The 25722-nt window shown below is 39.9% G+C and overlaps 1 protein-coding gene across 1 annotated transcript in view; it reads right to left on the bottom strand.

The window, feature by feature from the left end:
• Positions 1–615: 615 nt before the first annotated feature.
• Ubr3 (Ubr3 ubiquitin ligase) overlaps positions 616–25722 on the bottom strand; it is a 150521-nt gene continuing 125414 nt past the window's right edge. Inside the window, 11 exon segments of the mRNA XM_069302505.1 lie at positions 616–1941; positions 7687–7958; positions 12842–13053; positions 13701–13866; positions 16394–16632; positions 17356–17601; positions 20233–20461; positions 22500–22583; positions 22585–22660; positions 24890–25038; positions 25284–25436. Coding sequence (XP_069158606.1) covers positions 1824–1941; positions 7687–7958; positions 12842–13053; positions 13701–13866; positions 16394–16632; positions 17356–17601; positions 20233–20461; positions 22500–22583; positions 22585–22660; positions 24890–25038; positions 25284–25436 — 1944 coding nt within the window. The 3' untranslated portion in view covers positions 616–1823.

The raw sequence follows: 25722 nt of genomic DNA, 5'->3' as shown, positions 1-25722 counted from the left end.
ATATATATATATATATATATATATATATATATATATTATAATATATATATATATAATATATTATATATATATATATATATATATATATATATATATATATATATATATATATATATATATATATATATATATATATATATATATATATATATATATATATATATATATATATATATATATATATATATATATATATATATATATATATATATATATATATATATATATATATATATATATATATATATATAATTAGTTAACTTTGTTGACCTGGTGACATAAATATTCTGGTGAAAGAACCACTGGGGGCCTATAAAATAAAATCATTATGGAAAACTAATGAACGCACAAATTAATGAATGATTTTCCTCTCTTCATATCTTATAATTCCATAGCATGTGTGTGAATACATAGTTCTTGTGCTTTCGGCAACCCACTCCCTAGCTGCTTAATACGACTCTTCCCTATGTACATGGCCTATTTATACAATGTGTACAAGTGATCTTTATACAGAGTTTACTTAAATATTACTTGAGCTCTTAACAAAATTATCAAACTCATAATTCTAACAAGAAGTATACTATATGCACATAATTATACAATAATGGATATGAATTTGGCTCTTAAATAATTTATTTACTAAAACTGACAAAAAGAGAATATTTGTATCATACTTGAAGGTATTATATTCATGAACATACATATATCCTGAATGCCCAAAATGGCTAACTTGCATCAGATGCACAATATACAAAGGAATCTCAATGTGAAAATTTACATCAATTATAAAACGTGACTGATAAAGTACAAGGTGCTCTTTGCCAACACACCACACCCATATCAACCATTAAATGCTTACCTTCTCTTATCACAAAAGATAAGAATATTCACCATTCTTAGTTACAGAAAAAGTAAGAAAAAGTACCTAATTATTCTATTGAAGTTAAAAGTATCCTAACAAAGAAAAATTTATTCCGAATGATATTCGGTTCGACACCTTGGACGTTTTCTTTGAAAACAAAATAGTTGTATACATTATCACAATTTGTAATTACAAAGAGTTATATGGGAGATAAGGCTCACCCATTATTAACCAATACATGTATTAATACTCTCCCTTTGCATAACTATTACCAAATTAAAATTTTGATAAAGATATACATATGCAATATAAACATCAACTGTATTTTATCTAATAATTTTAGACAAATTCTAAACACAATCATTGTAAAAGCAAAGAATATTTCACTCCAAGAAATATTGGCAACCAAGTTCTGTCTTTAGATATTGAAGCATTATTTGTGAACAAGTTGAAACACTTGCTGGTTGTCGAGAAATCCTCGTATGTGCACCAGTTGTAATTTGGTGGTCGTGCAGAAACTCGACACTTCCAAAATCAGTGAAATGACGTGGTGAGATATATTCTTTTTAAACTGTGACCAGATATCTCGGCAATTCATATTAAGTGAAACTGTCTTGCATACGTGGAGACCAGCATTTATAATATTCAATTACATTTAGAGTATACGAGTAGGTGCATAATGCCTTGGTTTGTTTAGTTGAAACTGCATCCAAAAATAATGAATTAAAGCCATATTAGTGATTAATCCATTGACTACAACAAACTGTACACAAAACAAGGTGGAGGCCAAATTTTCTGTAGAGCAAGTGGTGTTCTATTCTTTAAAACCACACCTCACTAAAATGAAGGTTATATGTTTCTTGGTTATACCAAAAACAGAATATATATAACCTTTAATTTAGCTTACTTTAAACCTTCAGGATAATAAGGCTATTCTTTGCATTTACAATGATTCGATACCTCAGAGGATATCTCGATGCCATATCCACCGCCGGGTGGTGTGGTCAAAAGAATGTGAGAGCCACTGCTGCTCCAGCAGGCGGTAGCGGTCTTCGCTCAGGTACAGAGGCTTTCCGCGTCTGTAATTATTAATGTATACAATTTAGAGTTTATGTAAGATGCACTGAAAATGTGCTTAATAATGTAGCATCCAATTATGCTATTACATATTAAAAAGATCTTGGACCCTAAACAGTAACAAGTTTATTTCATTCAAGAAGCTGGGTAAAACCTACAATTTGGACAAGGTAATTATAATTAGTTTAAGCGCACCTAAAAAAAAAAACAGCGTTGAACATAATGAAACGCCATTTTCTAGGCGAGCCCTGGAAGCTCCCTGCAGCTATTGGGTTAACATGTGAATCATTAGACCGGGGCATTAGTCTATGGAGTTCTGCCTACCAGGGACCATGGCCCCCCCTCGGAGAGGTGCAGGGAGCAATGGCCCTAGAAACCTCCCCCCCCCCCTGTGGTAGGGGGGTTTATCTTTGTCTGCCTTATCTGCCATCAACTGGGGTTAGGCACCAAGAAAGGTTGGCATAACAAAACAGATCCCACATGGTAAGAAAAATACAACCGAAAGCTGAACAGAGAGGTAGAACTCCCTCAATTCCCAAGGAAACAAGCAAACGAGGGAGTTCTACCTCCCTGTTCAGCTTTCGGTTGAACTTTTCTCACCTTGTGGGATCTGTTTTGTTATGCCAGCCTTTTAACCCCGGTCGATGGCAGAAAAGGTTAACCCCCAAGTCCAGGCTATTGCTCCTTGTGCCTCTCTGAGGGGACCTTGTTCTGGCTAGTGGTTCCTGGTAGGCAGAACTTCATAGACTAACGCCCCTGTCTAATGATTCGCATATTAGCCTGATAGCTCCATGGAGACGAAGGAGCTCCCCACAGAAAACTATCTAGAAATAGTGCAGCTATAATTGTCCAGCTTTTCCCAAGAAGGAAATTCAGTGAAACTTATTTAACAGTTATCAGTCATGAGACAAGTTTATTAGTGCTTTGATACAAAATTCTTACTTTATTTATTAACTATTATATTCTGTATTATATACTGTGCAATATACTTATATCTATACTGTATAACCTAAGTTTAATATTGTCTTTTGTAATAGTGCAATTAACAAAGATATCTCCATTTTTTACCAGTTTTTTTGTTATGCAAAACATTTATGCATAAATCTTCTTTTAATGAGAAAATTTGTGGCATCGAGCCATTCTGATGAAATCTGCATGAACCATCCTGGCATAACCTGTCATTTCATGTCATATCAGCAGTCATTAGCATAGGATACATGTCGGCAGTCTTATTGTCATGTAATAGACCAGTGTTCACAAAGTTCCCCCACCTAGCCCAGCTTTGTTCAAATCCACAAGGTGGATATTATGACATGACATTATGACATGACATTCAGCTCATACATGTCGATGTTTGCAGATGATGCAAAGTTAATGAGGAGAGGATTGGAGGGTGACCTTGACAAACTTCAGTAGAGTAGGTAGATTACTAGAATTCAATCCAAATAAATGTAAAGTAATAAAAATGGTAATGAAGATAGGAGACTTGTATTTACCTACACCACATGGTGAAGGAAATTACAAAAAACAATGACACACACACCTGCGAGTAGACATAATTCCAACTTAACACCAGAAGCTAATGTGAACAGGGTAACATCAGCAGCTTATGAGAAGTTTGCAAACAATGTCTCAAGAACCTAAACAAGGAGACTTTCAAGTCCATACACATTAAGTGAGACTTAGATCATTACCATGCAGCATTATGGTATGCAGCATCAGCATGAAACCAACACCTTGTGAAACATAAATAGAAATTTGATTAAGTTCAGAAGTTTGCAACTAGATTAGTACCATACAAGATCTTGAGGGGAATATGCAATGTGGATAAAGGAAGTTTATTTAAATAAAAACCAAGTCTAAGAGATGCAAGGAAATTCTCATTCCCTGAATGGGAGGTTGGCAAGTGGAATACGTTAAAGGAAGAGGTTGTTGAAGGCAATTCTATCCACAACTTTAACCTCTAGGCTGCTCTTGCATTTAAAGCCTACAACACATCCAGGCGCAAAAAAAAAAAAGGAATTGTCTTATGTAAGTGTTCATTTGTGTTCCCTGATCACGGGGGAAAAAAAAGGTAGGTGGCATATTTTGGCTGCAATAGGGTGAGGAAGTCTAGCAAAAAAGAGGCACTGACAGAGCAAGCATCGGAGGCGGTCAGCTCCACTCAAGCTGTCAGGCGGGAGTTGCCACAAAGATATTATTACCTAATTATTTCAATGCCTCTGATTTATGTTTTCTTAGTTTTTTGCAGTAATATTATTCAATAGTGAGTAGTGTGATATATTTATGAAATAAAATGTGTGAACCATCGCTATGCTATACTCAAAATTATTGTGTGCATATTAATGATTCAATTATTATGTTCATAAAACAATAAACAAAGTTTTGCTGTTATTACACTTTATACACAGGTTATATATATATATAAGTATATGCATGTTTTGTTCACCATAGCAAACCACTAAGTTGGTATTGTGAGTCAAAAAGCAACGAGGAGTGACCGCCACACACCAGCCAGCCAACCACTCGCCGCCACTCCCTTCCTCAACAACACCACCCTCAAAAACACCTCACTCTCCAACATTCCTCCTCCATCCATACTGTTTTTGTTTTTATTCACTATATACTCACGTTATATGTAAGTATCTATATGTTTTGTTCACCATAACTGTACAACTAAGCTGGTATGGTGAATTCAGGCAATAAGAGACGTCGCTACACACACAGTCAGCTGGAGGCTGCCGCCGTCACTGGTTCAAGGCCAGACGCACTAACATTTCTCCCCCAACAATAGTGTTTGTGATGTTATTACACTATATATACACATTATGTTTAAGTATCTACATGTTTTATTCACCATAACTGTACAACTAAGCTGGTATGGTGCCCAAAGAGCATAGTGGCCACCCTCTACACAGCTAGACAAGTAATGCAGATGACATCACCTCCGTCATCCAAATGCCTAATAACCTTGACCTCCCAACATAATCCTTTTGCTGTTATTACACTAATACACACATTATATATAAGCATCTACATTTGTGTACACCATAGAGAACCACTGAGCTGGCATGGTGAATGCAGACAATAACAGGTGGCCACACAAAGAGCCAGCAGACGACACTATCTCCCTCCTTCCCTCAGCATTACCTATACTCCTTCCACCATACAGCACAGCGCTAATTATCACAACAATCCTGCTATTATCAGAATCCTGGTCATTTTTATCAGTCAGGGGTCTTCTGTAATATTATCATTGCTAATATCATTTACATATATTTTTTACATTTTTAGGTGATGCTGTGGTCACAAGGTGAACAGCAATACTGTTAGCTTATGCTGCATGCGCCAGCCTTGGTTGCTCAGTCAGTACTGAGGCTCTCACGCCCAGGAATGTTACCCACCATTTTTTTTTTAAATGGTGTGTTTACAAGAGCCCTGTGGAAGCTGATGTGAACCCTGTGTAGCCACGGGACTTTTAAATCTTGCATGGTACTCCAACATATCAATAGCTGTGGTGCGCAATTCCGTGACAATTACTCACCACAGCTCACTACACTAATTACTCACTATTGAAGTGCTGCGCAGTTTAAGGGGGCGTTATTTGGGTATCAAAGTTGTTGTTTAGTGTCAACCATTATTTTTGACTAGTTGTATATGAAAAGGGCTACAATTGTTCGAAGTTTCAGCACTGTAGCCTAAATAGTAAGGGAGATTTTTATTTTTTTTTATTTTTTTTCAACAAATTTTACACATTTTCAAGTGTAAATTTACAACCACACCTTTCAGATATAATCATTCTATGACACTTTTCTGACACATTAACATATAATAAAGGATCTCTAGCAAAAGATTTTCCAAAACATCTTTAGTTTTCCTAATACAAATAGTCTAAGTTCCCCCCCAAAATTATGCAAATATATCATGTTTATTGCTATTATAAAGTCAATAAAGAACTCAAGATAAAAACATTCGCAAACGATTTTAGAGACAAAAATTTTGTATATAATGTGTAAGTTTCATGTAAATTGCATAAAAAATGAAAAAGATATTCATGTTCAAGTAACATAAACTTTCAAGTAAGTAAAAAATAAAGTCTAAGGTGTTGCCCTCTGTGGCTGAAGTTGACATCAACCAATTTCCTCCAAAATTGGCATCCTTACAGATAGGCTTACGTGCAGTCAGGTGTATAAGTCTCATGCAAATCGCCCCATAAACAAAAGAGAGAGATAAAATTAAAAAAAAAAAAAAGTGAAATTTGACTTTTTTTTAACTACATTTTTTGTTAATAAAACTAATTATAATTTGTTTTTAATATATGCTATTGTGATACCTGTGAGTCATAGACATGATTTCAGTTGACATTTTTGTTTGATAATCTTTTTTGACCATTTTTGAACATTTTTGACACATAATTCAATATTTTTTTTCATCCTTCCTATTTATGCTACGATGCTGAGACTTGGACCAAATGAAACCCTTTTCATATACAACTTGTCAAAAAAGTTTGATTGAAATTGAACGAGTTTTCATTTTTTGCATATTTTGTGAATAACGCCCCCTTAAGGGTTAAGAAAGCAAAGGACCTAGATCATAATATATATCTACCAAAAGGAATACAGAATTATATGAACATGTTTGTTGATGAAGGTAAGCAACTATGGAAGATAAGAGACTTAAACATTCCCTCCAAAATGACCTAGAAAAAAAATAAGTGAATGGAGCACGATGTGGCAAATGGAATTCAATATGAATAAATGTCATGTTACAGAATGTAGGAGAAAAAAAAAACCCACACACACACACAAAACCAACAAATTATGTGCAAATTAAAGATCTCTAACAATGATAGAGATCTAGAAGTGGTTCTGGATAGAACACTCAGGAATACATAAAGGACACTGTGCAAGGAGCATATACTAAGCTTTCCAAGTTCAGAATCGCTTTTAAATACATGGATTGTGAAATACTAAAGAAAATGTTCGCAACTTTTTTGAGATCAAAACTGGAATAAGCAGCAGTTGTATGATGCCCCATACTCAAGAAGCACTTCAATAAACTGGAAAAAAAGTGCAAAGGTATGCTACAAAATGGCTTATGGAACTGAAAAACAAGAACTATGAAGAGAGGCTAGAGGCATTAAATATGTCAATGATAAAAGAAAATGAGATATGATCACATCAAACAAAATAGTAACAGGAATTGACAAAATTGACAGAGGAATTCTTGAAACCAGCAACTTCAAAAACAAAAGGTCTGAGTCAAACTAAAAAAACAAAGGTGCCAAAAAAAATATTAGAAAATTTTCTTCTGTAAACAGATCATCAGACAGTTAGAACAAGTTATGAGAGGTGGTGGTGGTGGCCAAAAACATCAGCCGTTCAAAGTATCATATGACAAAAAATACTGGGATGATAAGACACCACAAGCGTAGCCCTCATCCTGTAACTACACTCCTGTGTAGTCACTGATAGGTGAGCCTGTTTAATGAGTCACATTCTACTGTATATAACCTGCCAGTGTTCTCTTATTGTTAGTGATGCATTGTTCAATTTTCTTTGTGTGTCCTTCAAGACCACCCATCTTAAAGTCTGGTATTGTATAAATCCTTCAACACACTCAATATTTTTGTTAAACTTTATGAGGCTGTATACTGTAGTACTGGCCATACACAGATGGTTATAATGTTATAAATGTCCTCATTAATCCTTACTTGTATTTTTGTAACAAGTTTGTAGGTTACTTACTTGAGTTCACGATCTTCTTCCCCAAAGGAGTCTAGATGAATACAGCCCCAGAGACAGACACGTGGGCCACGAATCACAATCACCGTTGAAGCATTCACAACAAGGAAAATGGCTGTGCCAGCACCACAGTCAATAGCATGTTGGACACACTCGTACACCTCCTGCTGTTTACAACATGGCTCTCTCAAGCAGACTATAGTGCCACACAGCAAGCAAACGCTCGGATCCTTTGGGACACCATTGCACTGAGAGCACTGCCGTCTGTGGTAGTACTGAATAATAAAAGTATGTTGTTGGTGATCAAGATAACCCTTCAGTAAGATTGCAGTAAATCTATATTCATTTGCATTACTAATGAAACAATTTATTTGAATAAGTGTATAAAAACAGAGATCCATCTTGTACTTACCATAATACCTTAGTATATAAATATCTTTGTAATAAATAATAACAAATAAATAATACTTTTTAAATGGAGCTACACATGATAAATGCTTTGCTAATTCTTGCAATATTTTCAACAACAGACAGGCCTCATTTGGTCTCAACATATTCAAACACCACCACCATTATATAGGGTCGAGTCAAGCATCTGCAGCGTAGAAAGATATTTTCTCTAAAATGTACATCCAGTAAATGTGTATTTAGTGAAGGTATGCAATGCTTGAATAAATATGGATCTATTGTAATAATAATAATAATAAAAAAAAGAGTTGAATGTAATAAGACGTCCATTTTCAGGGTGAGACCCGGAGGCTCCCCGGAGCTATACCGGGCTGATGAGTATATAATAGGCCGTGACAACAGTCAATCGAAGGAGTTTAAGTCTACCAGGGACTAGAGCCAGAACCTGGCCCCCTCAAGAGAGGCACGAGGAGCAATGGCCTAAAAACACCCCTGTGTAATTGGAAGCAGTCTTTGTTTGCCATCTACCAGGTCAGGCACCCAGAAAGGTAGGAATTCCAAAACAAACGCCGCGCATCGGTCTGCGCAAACACCCCCCCCCCCTGCCCGGGAGGGGGACGGGAGGGTCCCAGACCTACACGCTGGCAACTCTCATCAGTTCAGAGGACGAGTATCAAAATCGCAAAAAAAAAAAAAAAAAAAGGCTGACCAGAGGGAGAGGGGGATGCGGGGAAGCCTCTGGGTCTCACCCAGAAAATGGCGTTCCATTACACTCAATGCTGGTTTTCTGTGGAGAGCCCCTTCGAGTTCCCGGAGCTACCTAACCACAGATAAGAAGAAAAGGGACTCGGCTTGGAGGCGGTCGTCACTTGCTCCTCAACTCAAAGTCGAGACAACAGGCTGCAACCTGCGACCCAAGGCTATACACGCTAAAGAAGGACTAGGAACATTAACAAGGTAATGTGCAGCCAGGACCCTGTTCAACGTCCAAAAGCCCCGTGCCCAAAAGATAGGCCAGGACATTGCCAAAACAGCAGCCGAAAGCTGAACTTACGAACAGCGTGGGCATGGGGAAAGACCGCAGGCTGGCTGGACCGAATAATCCTGCGGACAACCTGGGAAACCCGCGCCCTGGAATCGGGAAGAAGGAAAACTGGGTCAACCCAAAGCGTGTCCTCTGCCACAGAGACCTTAATGCGCAAATAACGGTGCAGAGCCACAGACTCAAAACATGATGCACCCCCGGCCAAACCAACCAAGCATCGACAACCCAAGGACATCTTCGGAAAGCAGCAGACTCATTCTTCGCCAGAAATAAAGGAGACGGCTGCAAACGAAGAAAAGACCACCAGGACCAAAAGAGCAAAAACCCCTGCGCCGGAGGAGAGCATAAAACTCTCTGAACCGACCCCACAGAGGCCAAAGCCAACAAAAGAGCCTTGGAAAAACAGTCCTGAACCGAGGGGGCCACCACAAACTGCAGAGAAGGGAGAAGAGAGCACCTGGTGCCACGACCAGGACAGCACAGGCGGCCCATGAGCAGGCCGGAGGTGAAAACAGTGCCACCCGAAACGAGGCGACAATATCTGGCATAAGAAGACGGTCGTTAACCCTTAAATGGCGCATAGCTATATACCATTTGACACCCACAGGCGCATACCAAAAAAAAAAAAAAAAAAAATTATTTTTTCTTCCTAACCTGGTAATTTGTGTTCACTGATCACGGGAAAAATAATAAAAAAATCGTAAGTGGCATATATTGCCCACTATAGGGCGGGGAAGTGTGACAAAAATCAGGCGCTGACTCAGCGTGCGTCCCAAGGCAGTCTGTTGATCGCCAGCTGTCAGGCCAGAGTTGCCACAAAGAGATAATTACCTAATTATTTCAATGTCTGATTTTTCGTAGTTTTTTTGCTGTAATATTATTCAATAGTGTGTAGTGTGATATATTTATATAATAAAATGAGTGAATCATCGCTGTACTCAAAAATATGGTGTGCGTATTGTTGATTCAATTATGTTCATCAAACAGTGAACAAATACTTTGTCGGTTATTACACTATATACACAGGTTATATATAAGTATCTGCATGTTTTGTTCACCATGACAAACCACTAAGTTGGTATGCTGAGTGGCAGTGGCAGGCAGTGACTGGCTGCCACTCCCTCCCTCACCTCACCTCACCTGCCTTGCCACCATTCTCCACCCACCATACTGTTTTTGCTTTCATATACAGACGTTATATATAAGTATTTACATGTTTTGTTCACCATAACTGTACATCTAAGCTTGTATGGTGAGTAAAGGCAGAGAGACGTAGCTACTCACACAGTCAACTGGTGGCGGCTGCCCTCAAGGCCAGACGCACTAATATTTCTCCTACAACAATACTGTTTGTGGTGTTATTACGCTACATACACACATTATATATAAATATCTACCTGTTTTATTCACCATACTTGTACAAGTAAACTGGTATGGTGCCCAAAGACCATCGTGGTCATCAGTAAACAACATGATAAGTCCTGCTTATGACGCTGCTCCCTCACCAAAATGGCAGCTCCCAACCTCCTACTCTCGCTGTTATCTCACACTATACACACGTTATATATAAGTATCTACATTTGTGTTCACCATAGCGAACCACTAAGCTGGTATGGTGAGTGCAGTCAATAAAAGGTGGCCACACACAGTCAGAAGACATCGCCACCACCGTCCCTCCCACAGCATTACTCCTCCCTCCATAGGCGCACAGCGCCAAATATCACCACAATCCTGCTATTATCAGAACCCTGGTCAGTTTTATCACAGTCAGGGGTCTTCTGTAATAATATCATCGCTACATAATAGCATGAACAAGTATATTATGGCATTTATAGGCGATGCTGTGGTCGCAAGCTGAACAGCAGTGCTTTGAGCTCATGCTGCGTGCGTCAGGCTTGGTAGCTCACTCAATACTGAGGCCCCTAACACCCTGGAGTTAGGCCCACGATTTTTTTTTAAAATGGCGTCTGTTTACAAGAGCCCTGATGAAGGTGTGGTGAACCCTGTGTATCCACGGGCCGTTTAAATCTTGCGTAGTACTCCAAAGCATCATATGATGCGATGCACAATTTACTGCAAGTCGGTCAAAGCATCATATGATGCGATGCGCAATTGAAGGGTTAAACAACCAACAGAGAAAGGACAAAACAATCTACAAAGAGCCAAGTGCCAAAAAGCCCACCAGGAAATTTCATACTGCCATCGAAACGAAACTCGCAGGTGGGACACCAACTAAGCCACCTGATCACCATACAAGTGGTGATAAACCCGCATCAAAAATGCCAGACGCGAGAAACAGAGAAGATTGAATCAGCCACGTACCGGAATGGACCGATGTGCTGAAAAAGGCAGAGCCTAGGGAAGAACCTCGGGTTTGGACATTGAGCAAGAAGCGCCTGAAAACTGGGCTGGGCTGGCCACCTAAGAGCCAACAGGACTACTTGTCCCTGGTAAATCTCTCTAAGCTAATCAGGATCGGGAGCAACAACTGAACCAGTGGGAAAAAGAGTAAATACATTTGTGAGCATGTGTGCCAATGGGTGCTCGCTCACAGATAACGCTTGGCTGACTTTTGGTTTTGCTGCGGGTGGGGCTCGCCAGGTTTTTGGACCTCATGTGTGTTTATCCCTGTAGGGAATTCTATTGCGAACAAATTGATACAAAATTGAAAGACATAGCATGAGAATTGAGGTGACTAAGGTGAGGTAAACTCTTGCGAGCTCACGGGTAACACTTGGCCGATTTCTGGGTTTGGTCCAGGTGGCATGCCAGGCTTTAGGACCTTGTATGCATATACTCCTGTATGGAATTCTATTGTGAACATTTTGATACCAATCTGAATGACGTACAACAAAAATTGAGGTGATAAAACTGAAAAGAGTACACACATTTCAGTGTTGCCGCACTCTCCCGAGAAATGCCCGGGCCACCTTGGGGTAGTCTGGTGTACACACGCCTAAACACGAAAGAGTTAAGAAGGCCGTGGGGCTGAGCTGTAATTAATTTTTTTCTTTTTGTGAAGCTGAGCCAAAAATGAAAAGGCAGCCTCCCAAAATGGAGGTCTGGAATAAGGAACCAGTTGGGAAGGATAAAACTCAGAAATTCTGGCGGTACAAAGCTGCTTAAGTGCCCTTTGTCAATAACTCTTCTAAAAATGGAGTCAGCCCTGGAGAAGGTTGAGCCACACCCAGAGCTAAACCCTGCTAGACCCCAAAAACCTCTCACATTTCGGAACTCGAAGCAGGGGAAGAAGGATTTGGAGGGGAGTGAAGGGGGGTGAAGAAAACAGAATCTGGGCAAACCAAACCCAATGGGAGGGAAAAGGAGATGCAGCCAGAGCTAAGGTGGAATTCAACACCTCCAATTCCAGTTTCTCAAACACCAAACAGGCCAACTCCAGGGCATTCAAATGGGCACAAAGCCACAAACTATTGAAGGTGAGCATAATGAGCCCATAACGTGGTAGCTGCCTGATAAAACTTCCACCTCGGAAACAGGATTTGAGAACACAGAGACCCATGAGGAATTATCAAATGAAATCTGTATTTTTATCACACGATTATTATTTGGAAATAAAGTAGCTTCAAAAATTAATCATAGAATTAGTAAGGAATATTACACTCATACATTGTACACCTTCAGAATCTCACATTAATACTCTAACAGAGGCCATAGGTATTAAGAAACCTAGCAAGAAAAACTTACTTGAAAAATGGCATCATATGAGTGTGGTAGACGAAGGAGACGGGGCTGTGAGAACTGAACAGTAGTGAGAAGTGTAGAGGCAGCGACTTGTGCTTGAGAAGCAAACGTGGCAACTTCACTACACCACACCCTTGCACCACCCGCTAGGTTCCCCAAACGAGTTTCAACTGGACTCGATACCTCACTTGCGTGGTACCTACCACACATGTTACCTGTAACACCACCATTAATACCATTAAGACAACTCAATTCCTTCCCCTTCATATAAATGCTAAGGCACTGTACTAAGTTTCTCCAATAGTATTAATAATAATGAACAAATCCACATGGGCCTTGATGAGAGTTCAAACCAATGATCTGGATGTTCCCAGATGCATTCTAGTCAACTGTTCCACAACACAGTAAAGGTTTTTTTTTTTTACCATGTCGTGGTACAGTTGACTAGAGCGTGTCTGGGGACATCCAGTGTATAGGTTCGAACCCTCATTAAGGCCCTTGTGGATTTGTTCCTTGATTCAATACATCATGTTATTGTGATTTCTGTTTAATAATAATAAATAATAATAAATTAAAAAAAATATAAAAAAAAAATAATAATAACAACAACAACAACAACAATTTCACACAATTCCCCCATGCAATCGGGATAATAATAATAATAATACCAATAATAATAATAATAATAATAATAATAACAATAATAAACAATAATAATAAATTTGTTATGACAGTTCAGAAAAGTTAAACAAAAATTTAGAAGTGAGCTTATAAAGACTTTAGAGTGCTTGGAAGTGAAGCCATGTGTTAGAATGATAATGATTGTAAATTTAGCGACCATTGAGCAATACCACTCACTCACCCATAATGGCAGAGTTGACAACTGAACAAATATCCCACACTCCCAAGTACTGTTCAAGAGCACCGCACTCTGCAATGGGATCCACTATCATGGGTGAATTTTCTTCCATCAGATGCGCTTTTAGTAGTGCAGCAATCCTCAGGAATAACAGACACGTTTCTCGAACCTGAGAACATAAAAGGGAAGGCGCGAGAATCATTAGATATTGTACTACAAAAATACTGCACACTTCAATATTCAAATGCAATTCAGCGTCACTGCAAACTAATGGTAAAAGCTTTTTTATCAAGGAAAATTATTATTCAAGACCCGACCAATACCTAGGTACAATACAAGCCTAAAATACACACTACCCAGTAAAGGTGGCTCATGGGCCTATACAGCTTACAATAGCCATTGCATAATAACAGCCAGTCCGGAGCATAATCCAGTCAGACTTTGCAAATCCATAAAATATGGTCATATAATACATTCATTGAAAATTGTCAAGGAAATCAACTCTTATCGAGTGTCAATTTAATACGGGGGAAATTTTATTTAGTTTGTCAAGAGGTTCTCATACGTTAACAAGTTTTACAAGAGCTCATATTAATAAGCTAATGCAGCCAAACTGGTCCTCCTTATCTGGGCATAAAACTGAGGTAGAGTTAATCATACATCCAATATTAAATTCCCTTTCAAGGAAAGTTTGGCTTTTCTGTGCAATTTTGTAAGCAAACATTTGACTATGGGACAACAATTATTTAGTGTAAATTATTTGCTAAGTTTGCATTCCATCAAATTTTTTTTATGAAATTATGATTCTTGATGCTTTGTTTTTATGTTTCTGAGGGTTCTGTATATTTGATGCGCATCATTACAAAATATTTAACACTTTCGATGCCCAATCACGCATATTCCATCACAACCAAAATTTGGAGAGTGAATGATGACTCAAACGGCATCATTAATTTTAAAATTTGTAAAAAACCAGCGTTGAATGTAATGAAACGCCATTTTCTGGGAGAGACCTGGGGGCTTCCTGGAGCTATACCGGACTGATGTGTATATATTAGACCATAGCAACAGTCAATCGAAAGAGTTCTAAGCCTACCGGGGACCAGAGCCAGAACCTGGCCTGCCTCAAGAGAAGCACAAGGAGAAATGGCCTAAACACATCCAGTGTAATTGGAAACAGTCTTTGTCTGCCATCTACCAGGTCAGGCACCCAGAAAGGTACGAATTTCAAAACAAACTACTGCTGGTCAAAAATTGCAAACCAAAAGCTGAACTAGCAAACAGTTCTAGCCCCAATCAAAAACAAGGAAACAAACATGAGGTCACCACAACCACCGTGCATCCGTCTGCACAACCCCCTTTCCCCGGGAGGGGGACGGGGGGCCCAAACCTCCACGCTGGCAACTCTCCTCAGTTCAGAGGCAGAGTATAAAAAATGCGAAAAACTGCCGACCGTGAGGGATGGGAGGAATGCTGGGGAGCTTCCGGGTCTCGCCCAGAAAATGGCGTTTCATTACATTCAATGCTGGCTTTCTGTGGAGAGCCCCTTCGGTTCCCCGGAGCTACCTAACCACAGATAAGAAAAGGGACTCACCCTGGAGGTGGTCGTCACTCACTCCTAAACTCAAAGTTGAGACAACAGGCCGCAACCTGCGACCCAAGGCTATACACGCTTAACTGTGGAGAAGGGAGAAGAGAGCACCCGGTTCAACGACCAGGATAGCTCAGGCGGCGCATGAGCAGGCCGGAGGTGAAAACAACGCCCGAGAAAGCTTGTGGAACAGAGTAGAAGTGACATCCACCCCAAAAGCAAGCTGCAGTGGCTCCACCAGCTCCGCCCGATACAAGGCGACAGTATCTGGCATAAGCTGAGGGTCCTGAAACAACCAAGAGAGAGACCAAAACAAGCCGACCAGAATTCGAAGACAACCTACGAAGAGACAAAGTGCCGAAAGGTCCGCCAGGAAATTTCATACTGCCTTTCTCGGTGCCTGACCTGGTAGATGGCAGACAAAGACTGCTTCCAATTACACTGGGGTATCTTTAGGCCATTGCTCCTCGTGCCTCTCTTGAGGGGGCCAGGTTCTGGTCCTCCTCATTCTATTGCAAACAATTTGATACCAAATTGAAAGATGTAGCACAAAGATTGAGGTGAGAAAGCTGAAAAAAGTGTAAACACTGGAGTGAGGTTGTGTGCTCACGGGCAACGCTTGGCTGACCTCGCGGTGTGTGGCGGGTCGCCTGCCAGGCCAGCGAAAGTGTTACTGTCCATTCTCCTTTGAAAAGTCAACATACTCCTTCCCTCCTCTCTGATAAACAAATTTCCAAGATATCATTTGTAGTTTACAAGTGATGTAAACACTCAATTTGTAGGAGGTTTACAATGTAACTTTAACATACTTTCATGTGCACTACCACTACTATATTCTCAAGTTCTACAGACTCCCATTAGAATAAACCATGGCATGCATCAACACATCATAAACCCCAGTTTCCTCAACAGTACCAGCAGTACTGCAATATGCAACCAACTTCACTTTCCTACACATGTAAGTGTTTACACAAACTTTTGAAATAACAAGTATATTACTTATTCTGACAAAATAATTTATATCAATGTTTACATTTGTACACTTCAGTGATACTTACACAAACTGAGACACACAAATGGTGTTGAAGCATGCATCAAGGCTCACCTGGCAAGTAACATCATTAACAGTCCATGCCTCTTGTGTATGATCTGCTAGTGGTACTTGGTCATCACAGAAGAAGGGGCTATCCCGTAAGGTGTTGTGAGCCAGTGCTAGAAGAGGAGCAAGGGGGCCACTAGTGGTAGCCTGCTCCCTCTGACTCTCATTAAGCGACCGAAGAGCAGAAACGGCTGCACCAACAACTGCAACTCTGTACACATTTCCCACAACACACCTTAAATAACCTAGGGAGATAAAATCTTGTTTAAAGGTAATTCAACTTAATAAAGAGGCAAGTAAATGACCAACATATATTGATATTATCTCTAATGTAATATTTACTTGTGCATGGACAGCGCAAGCCCAAAAAATTAAATAATAAATATTATTGAAATACGAAAAATAAAAACATTGTTAAGCACCATTGTTATTATGCTATCTGTTTGGCAGTAAAGAAGAGACAGGAAGCTGACAGATACGAGCAAGAGTAGGGGGCTGTGGAGGGTGGTGGAAAGTAGTGCGGGAGTGGAGGGTAGTAAGGAAAGTTGTAGAACAGTAGGCAGACTTGGAGGCTGAAAAAAAAGGACAGAATTGGTACAGAATAGATGTGTGGGGCACTATGGAGGGAGCATGGGGGAACTGATCTTCCTGGGGAGGGGGGGGGGGGGGGAATACTGAACAGTTGGTAGGTTTGACCTGGGAAATGTCCTGGAGGTTGAGCTTGGGTTTAGCATTCTCTGCCAGTCGTGTGTACAGTGTGTATATGTGACACTTCCTGATTGCTTCCCCTGGTATGCTGGTACTCTCATACAAAAGGAACAGTGTGCTTTTTAAAACAGAATGGCTATACATGAATCTTTTATGCCTCTAACATGGTAACACATACAAATATTTTAAACTATTAATGCTTGGAGCATGAAAAATAAAAAACACCAATAAGATTGCCACACAAGATACACTAGACATACCCTGATCTATCCGGGAAGGTAACAGAAGAATCAACTGCAAGAGAAGTGTAACTGGGTCACGCAAAAGTAGAGGAACTTCTCTTTCTCTTGGTGTAACAGCTCCTTCACTCCCAATCACTGGTCGCTGTGTGATGGAAGCCCAAGTTTGTCTGATCCAATGTAATCCTCCTCCCACTCCGCCAGCTGACGAGTCTCCACCTCCACTCAAAATTTTGGAATGAAATCCAAGAACATGAAGGAGAGGCACTGAAAATATAAAATAATGTGGTAAATCTTTGGCACTATTATATACAGTATATAGATACAAAAAGTACTAGGTATTGAATTATCAACATATATTCAGTATCATTAGAATAAACTGACACGTTACAATAGAAAAAATCCCCCTTTCCCTCCAAAAAAAAAAGTGTTTTTATTTGCAGCAGCTGTGAGGAAGGGTTCCTTAATAGGCCACATGGCACCTTGGGCCATGGACCCATGCGGTTGCCCTATTGTTTTGTTGACACCGCGAGTGACTGGACTGCTCTCCTCTCGCGTCTAATACTTGTGCACATTTCAGCATTTATATCTGTTCCCGTGTGTTTTCAACCCATTATATACATTATACGATGGATCCTGGTCAAAGGCCAAGTAGTTCTAAGACTAAAGGAGCGAAGGATTCATCCAAAAAGGATAAGATAAGTATGCTTTACAAGAAGTACAGTCGAGTGAAGGTCACACCCACAAAGATTCCGGGGTTAGTTGAAGAATTTTCTGATATTGAGTCAGATATTGAACATGAGGAACCCCTGAGTGATTTCAATAGTGACAATTTAGAATCAGAAACAGGAGATTATGATGTTTCTACAAGCGAGGCACTTGCGCCGCCACCTCCTACTCGAAAGCAGATCCTGGTAATACCTGGTGTAGTGACAACACTCCACCACTTGTTGATGATTTCACTGAAACACCAGGCCTAACTATTCCAACACCCACCACTGCACTACAATTTATTCAATTATTCCTTACTCGAACGTTGATTGAAGTTTTGACCTATGAAATGAACCTGTATGCCTCACAAATATTGCAGCATGCTCCCGCGAACGTCATGAGTATGTGGGTGCCAGTCATGGTAAAGGAAATGGCAAGATATCTGGGTCTGTGCTTGTTGATGGGCGTTTCCAAGCTCCCAACCAAAAGAATGTACTGGCAAACAAACAGGCACGTTTCTTCAATACTTTTATGACATCGAAACGGTTTCAACATATTGAACAGTTTTTCCATACGTATAATAACAATGCCATTCCCCAGAACAATAAAGACAGGTTGGTAAAAGTTCGAACAGTGGTGGAATATCTTACAAAGAAATTTGCAGAAATTTACATTCCAAATAAACAATTGAGTCTGGATGAAGGCACGATGGCATGGTATGGTTGACTATCTTTCAAGGTCTATAATTCCAACCTGAAAAATATGGAGTCAAACTGTACATGCTTGCTGAATCAACATCTGGTTACATATATGACTTTCAAGTATATTGTGGGATTGGGAAAACCACAATCAAGACAGTCATGGGCTTGAATGAGCCCCCCTAATGTACAAGGGTTATCATCTTTACATGGATAACCACTATAACTCAATCAACCTGACAGAGAAGTTACGTGAACATGGGGTTTACACATGTGAAACCCTCAAATTGTAATGTGGCGAACCAAAGGAACTGCAACTGAAGGCAAAGGGTAAACTTGCATTGGATACCACGATATTCCGCCTCAAAGGTGACTCATTTATAATACTCTGGAAAGAGAAGCGAGTGGTCTCACTCATTACAAGCTTGAACAATGTAGACACCCAGCAAGTTCAACAAAGGAAAAGAGTTCGTTAACATGATGGATCATCTTCTGTAGAACAAGTAACGGTGAACAAACCTATAGCAATTTGTGACTATAATCACTACGTGAAAGATGTTGATCACCATGGAAGAAAATGCAGAATAGAACCAGTGAAGAGCAGAGTTGCCATAGGCACAATCAGAGAACACTGTATGAACATCAGAGGTCCACGGTTGTTCAACGTCCTACCAGAGAGCATCAGAAATATTACAGGAACAACCGTGGACATCTTCAAGAGGAAACTAGATTGTTTCCTTGAAGGAGTGTCGGACCAACCGGGCTGTGGTGGGTATGTGGGCCTGCGAGCCGCTCCAAGCAACAGCCTGGTGGACCAAACTCTCACAAGTCAAGTCTGGCCTCGGGCCGGGCTTGGGGAGTAGAAGAACTCCCAGAACCCCATCAACCAGGTAACTTTGACCAAATGATCAAATATTGTTAGTGTTATAGACAGCCTCCTGGTGCTTTGGAGCTCATTAACCGTTTAATAATTGTAAACAAAGCTGCCAAAGATTGAGAAAAGATGTACAAGTTCATAAGTGCTTGCGTACCTGCTTTGTGAATCTGGCCCCAGGCTGTGACTCAAACGTTAGACTGCGAGCAGACATCGTTCAGCCTGGTTGACCAGACCACCAACCAGGAGACCTTGTAAGACCCCGGCTGCAAGGAGGACGATTCTAGGAATCATTGACAGGTATACGACAAGTACAGTAGGTCCAGTTAGGCACCTTCTCACCTTCATATATTTGTCCACGTTTGGAGAGCTTCACTATGTATGGGGCTATAACACAGGTTGATTCTATGCCTACTGCATTAGGGCACCCATCTCTAAACTTGGACCTGATATATTAATTCCCATTTAAAAAATACTCAAAGCATTCAATGCCATTATTCCTGCTATTACACAGTCAATTACAGCACAATTAAAAGCTGCTTATTGAATATATTTTGTTTACTGCTGTTTAAGCTTTACTGAATGCTTAAACAACATCTTAAAACAAATACTCACTCAAACACGAACGCTTGACATCCATCTTAACATCTTGGGCATGGTACACCAGCATTCCTCCTCGCTGAACAAGTTCCACCTCTAAATTTGTCCGTAAAATAGATGATACGAACATGAAGAGGGACGGAGTTGAAGGATTGGATGAAACATTTCGATACTTGGCATAAGTAGCCACTGTCATATCCTCCATCATTCTAGCCATTGCGTTGGTTAGGGAACTGCTGAATTTCTGTAGGAGCAAGAGCAGTGAAAATATATTTAATAGTTTAAGTTCACTACAGTACAATATATGATTTTATGGCTTCTAACTTCAGCCAATCCCCATGATATAAAGCCCATATTCATAATTTACATGACATACACACACACACACCATGTTAAACAAGCTACGAGGATGAGGGAAGGGGACGTTCCCCCGTGCTAGATTTGATATTTGCCAGGAAGGAGGAAGAAATATTTGACTATTCAGTACCTTCCTCCCTAGGGTAAAAGTGACCATGTCTTTTTGGGAATAAAGTATGCAATGCGTTTTAATCTGGAAGAAAATCTGAAGGTTGATGCAATTGAAAAACCTGACTTTAGGAGAGGACATTATGGCAACCTTAGAAATTTTTTTAGTGAGTATAATTGAACAGACTTGTTGCTAGGCAAGGAAGTGAATGAGATGTATGTCAAGTTTTGTGAAATATATGATAAAGGCACAAAAAAATTTATACCAAAACAGATGCAGAACTAGGAAACAGGATTGGTTCAACAGAAATTGCGAGAGGGCCAGAGACCAAAAGACACAAAAATGGAATCAATACAGGAAGAGGCCAAACCCCCAAACATACCAGCGATACAAAGATGCGAGAAACAACTACACGGCAGTGAGGAGAGAGGCAGAAAGAAATTTTGAAAAAGGGATTGCAGACAAATGTAAAACAGAACCAGGTCTATTCTATAAATTCATAAACAACAAATTGCAGGTAAAGGATAATATTCAGAGGTTGAAAATGGGAAATAGATTCACGGAAAATGAAATGTGTGAAACATTAAACGAAAAGTTCCAAAGTGTGTTTGTACAAAATGAAATCTTCAGGGAACCAGATACAATAAGAATTCCAGAGAACAACAGAGCATATAGAGGTGTCTAGAGACGAAGTGGAAAAAATGCTCAAGGAGCTAAATAAGAACAAAGCAGTTGGTCCAGATGGAGTTTCACCATGGGTTCTGAGATGTTCTGAGTTCATTTGATGCATCACATTAGTGTGATCTCTGTGTGATGATGTAAGGGCAAAGAGGGAGAATGGCCTATTGACATAGCCTGGGTTCAGGGGGGGGGGGGGGTTGTGTAAAAGCCTGGTCTGTGCCTCAGAGAGGCTACGGGATCCAGTAAGTTCAGTAGAACTTCGGTTTCAACCCTTTTAACCATCGTAGCTCAGATCGATTAAGGCAGTGTCTGGGATGCTCCCAGACGCAGGTTCGAATCCTTGTCACGGCCCTTGTGGATTTGTTCATTTGATGCATCACGTTAGTGTGATCTCTGTGTGTGAAGAGGTCATAGATTTAAACTAGCTAAACACAGATGCTGAAGAAATATAAGAAAATTCACTTTCGCAAACAGAGTGGTAGACGGTTGGAATAAGTTAGGTGAGAAGGTGGTGGAGGCCAAGACCGTCAGTAGTTTCAAAGCATTATATGACAAAGAGTGCTGGGAAGACGGGACACCATGAGCGTAGCTCTCATCCTGTAACTACACTTAGGTAATTACACAAATTGCACACTCAGTCCCGGAACTGAGAGATGTGAGCTACGAGAAAAAGCTAAAGGAGCTGAACCTCACGTTCCTGGAAAACAGACGAGTAAGGGGAGACATGATAACTGCCTACAAAATTCTCAGGGTGAACAAAAACAAACTCTTTAGCACGGGCAGGACATGAACAAGGGGACACAGGTGGAAACTTAGTGCCCAAATGAGCCACAGACACATTAGAATTTCTTTTTTTCAATGTCAGAGAGAGTTAACAGATTAAATGCATTAAGTAGTGATGTGGTGGAGGCAGACTCCATGCAGTTTCAATTGTAGATTTGATAGAGCCCAGTAGGATCAGGGACCTGTACATCAGTTGATTAACAGTTGAGAGGCAGGACCAAAGAGCCAGAGCTCAACCCCCGCAAGCTCAACTACGTAAGTACAATACAATGCCGAAAAGTAAATTAAATAACCACATGACAAACATTTATTCCCTTACAGATATTAGACTGACTGAAGTAACATCACTTACCGGAACAGTAAGATCATAAAGAAGCCTGTCAACCTCCTCAACTAAATCATTATCACAGGTGGAGGGACGCTTCACTAATGCTGACTAAGTCCCCAATTTCAGGAGATATGGGCAGCACTGAATTCCCAAGTTGGCGACACAATGGACATGAATATTCACCCCTGGAGAAGGATTAATCAGATTTTTAATATTCAGTTCATAAACACACATTTCAGCACTAAAATTTACAAACAGTACCTATCAATATACAGCATGTGCTGTAAATACTAATATATTTTTAAATAGCCCATATTATTTCTAGTAGTATGTATATATAGTATTGTAGATATGCTATATTGAATTAATGCAAGCAATAAACCTGTTTATGTATCTTATGTATACATAAAAGTAATATCAGTGTAATTACTTTTATCACGAGTAATATCAGGTGAATATAGGCGAGTAATATCAGTGACAAATGCTCTGGTCTTGTTAGGTGACAACACACGCATTCCTCCAACCTTAATACTCTACCACCCCTCGGTGCACTTCCCTAGCCCTAGCCCTCAATAATGGGTCAAGTTCCTCAAATACACACACTACAACTTGCATGAGACCCGGGGTAACCAAAGAGCAGATATCCTTGCAGATACAAAGACCAACTTTAAAATGGTGGTTTCTCACAAATTAATTCTTAATTTGTGAGAGACTGAAGTATTCTGTAATGTTTGAGCAGCTCTCTAGTCATGATAGATAATATATTGATTTTCCGAGCTCTACCACCACTCTTTCCTTACACTAAATGCACAGCAATTTTCATGGTAATTGACCAGCATCAAAATATTTGTATTTTAGCAATTTTAAAAGCACCATAATATTGATGTTTCCTCAAGACTAAATTGCATCAGCCTTGATAGATTAACTGGGTTGCCTAAGTTCATGTGTTTTTATTTAGCAAAAAATTTATGCATGCAGCTCCATACCACATCCATGATGTCAGAGCTGGACACACTGCCTCATCCAGAGAAAATCGATATATATACATTTTTATCAGTTTTCACCCGTCGAGATGCTATGTCCATTAAGTCGAAGCAGGTGAGGTTCTGTTCTGTTTCTCAGCCTGTCCTCCAGATCCCTGCCCAATCCTCCTTCACTGTCCTCATCATACAGTGGAGGTTGGTCATTGGTGTTCCTGTTGCACTACCAGGCTCTCTCTAATTCTTTGTGAATTCTTGTGTTATTCCTGTTTGGTATTCAGAGTGGTAGTTCAGCCTATCTATGGTGCTTCTTATAGCAGCTTTGTCACTACTTCTTATCTTATTTTTCTATTTTCTTCCTTTATGAACTTTGTTCAGCATTTTTAACATCTTTCCTGTGAATTGTAGATTCAGGACATAAACCTGATCACATTAAAGTTTTAATTTTATTTTGTTTTTCTGTCCAGTTGTAGTTTTGTGATGTACTTTGAGTCTTGTTCAAAGTAAGGCTCTCCCAGTTTGTATGCGGTATAGTCAAATTTAGTGAGCCATGGTATTACCTGTGCTCACCATGTTTTAATGAGGTGAAGTTGAGGTGGGCTGCCAAATACCACCTTGGAAGACTTCTCAAGGTCATTCTACATTGAATGGAGAATTCTCCAGTGTCTACCTTGCAATAGTATTACTTGCCCAAGATGTTTATATTCCCATTGCAGCTAGGGTGAAATACCAACCTGCTCTGCTGGTGCAGAACCTTCTCCAGGGGAACAGCAAAACCTTGATTATGGGGGCAACAAAGTACCATGCTCAAAGAGGAGCATTTCATCTACATTCAAGTGCAATATTTTTTTAAATTCTTAAGAGGGGGGCCTGAACTGGCCGAGGGGGGGCCTTGAACTGGCCGAGGGGGGGCCTGAACTGGCCGAGGGGGGGGGCCTGAACTGGCCGAGGGGGGGGGGGGCCTGAACTGGCCGAGGGGGGGGGGCCTGAACTGGCCGAGGGGGGGGGGGCCTGAACTGGCCGAGGGGGGGGGGGCCTGAACTGGCCGAGGGGGGGGGGGGGCCTGAACTGGCCGAGGGGGGGGGGGCCTGAACTGGCCGAGGGGGGGGCCTGAACTGGCCGAGGGGGGGCCTGAACTGGCCGAGGGGGGCCTTAATACAGTATCTGTTATGAACATATAAAATTCTTTAAGTATCTACTGTATTGTAAAATCTACAAAAAAATACATGGAAGATTAAAAAATTATCAATGTGAAATGAGAATTCAATCCAGCTTACAGCAGTTTATATTAAAAAACATTACAATAAGGTTGTCGATCCTTGGGATATTAATCTATGATTGGCACCTATATGTCAACTTATTCTAGAATACATATTAAATTATTTATATCAATTGTATAACTAATACTCTACTTTTTACTCCAGTACAACTTACTTATCAACATTGAGAGGGTTGTTAGGGCGGTGCTGTGAGCGTAGTGCAAGAAGATACGACTGATGACAGTCCAGATGCAGGTGATGGCCACATGTCTGTACATGGACTCCACCTTCCCACCCAATATTCATAGACACCAACCACGAGTTCTGAAATTAAGGATTAGGTTCATAAAAAATAAAGACTAACCCCCTTTTTATATTATTTTTCCCCCTAGTGATTAGGTTTTTACCAGCCTCAAATTTCATATAACCTAGCAAAAATTTATTTATTCCAATGTATCTTATCTTTTTCTTTCTTTTATTTGCTCCTGACACATTCCAAAACAGTTAATAATTCACACATTAAAATAAAAAATTTCTACCATATAAAGTTATTCGACATATTTACTTACATAATCAAAGTGTCTATTGAGTGTGTCTGCTCTTTCTTCCATGTACTGACCAAGGGTAAATCTTCGCTGTTTTAATCTCATTCTTTCAGAATCTGACGTAGGAACACTCAAGGGTTTTTGTGACGATGTTCGGTGACCAAGCACACTAGTTGCCTGAAAATATTTGGTAAAAATTTGTCAATAAAACTAAATTAGAATGATATTCTGATATGGTAAAAGTTTATCTAAAAGAATTCTTTTCTTTTGCCTGTTATATGACTGTCTTAAGATGTACACTTATTCATATAATGAGCCTAAAAACACAGGATCAATTATGATAAAGGCAAGGCTGAATTGAGTCCAACCTTTTACAAAGGATATTGATATCCAACTGTTAAAACAGTACAATTCAGCATAAAAATCCTCCACTTAATGGCTTAAATAGCCCAGTCCAAATCGG

Source organism: Procambarus clarkii, chromosome 48 (genome assembly GCF_040958095.1).
Source record: "Procambarus clarkii isolate CNS0578487 chromosome 48, FALCON_Pclarkii_2.0, whole genome shotgun sequence".
Lineage (NCBI taxonomy): Eukaryota > Metazoa > Arthropoda > Malacostraca > Decapoda > Cambaridae > Procambarus > Procambarus clarkii.
Note: the sequence above shows the minus strand (reverse complement) of the source record. Positions and strands in the feature narration are given on the sequence as shown.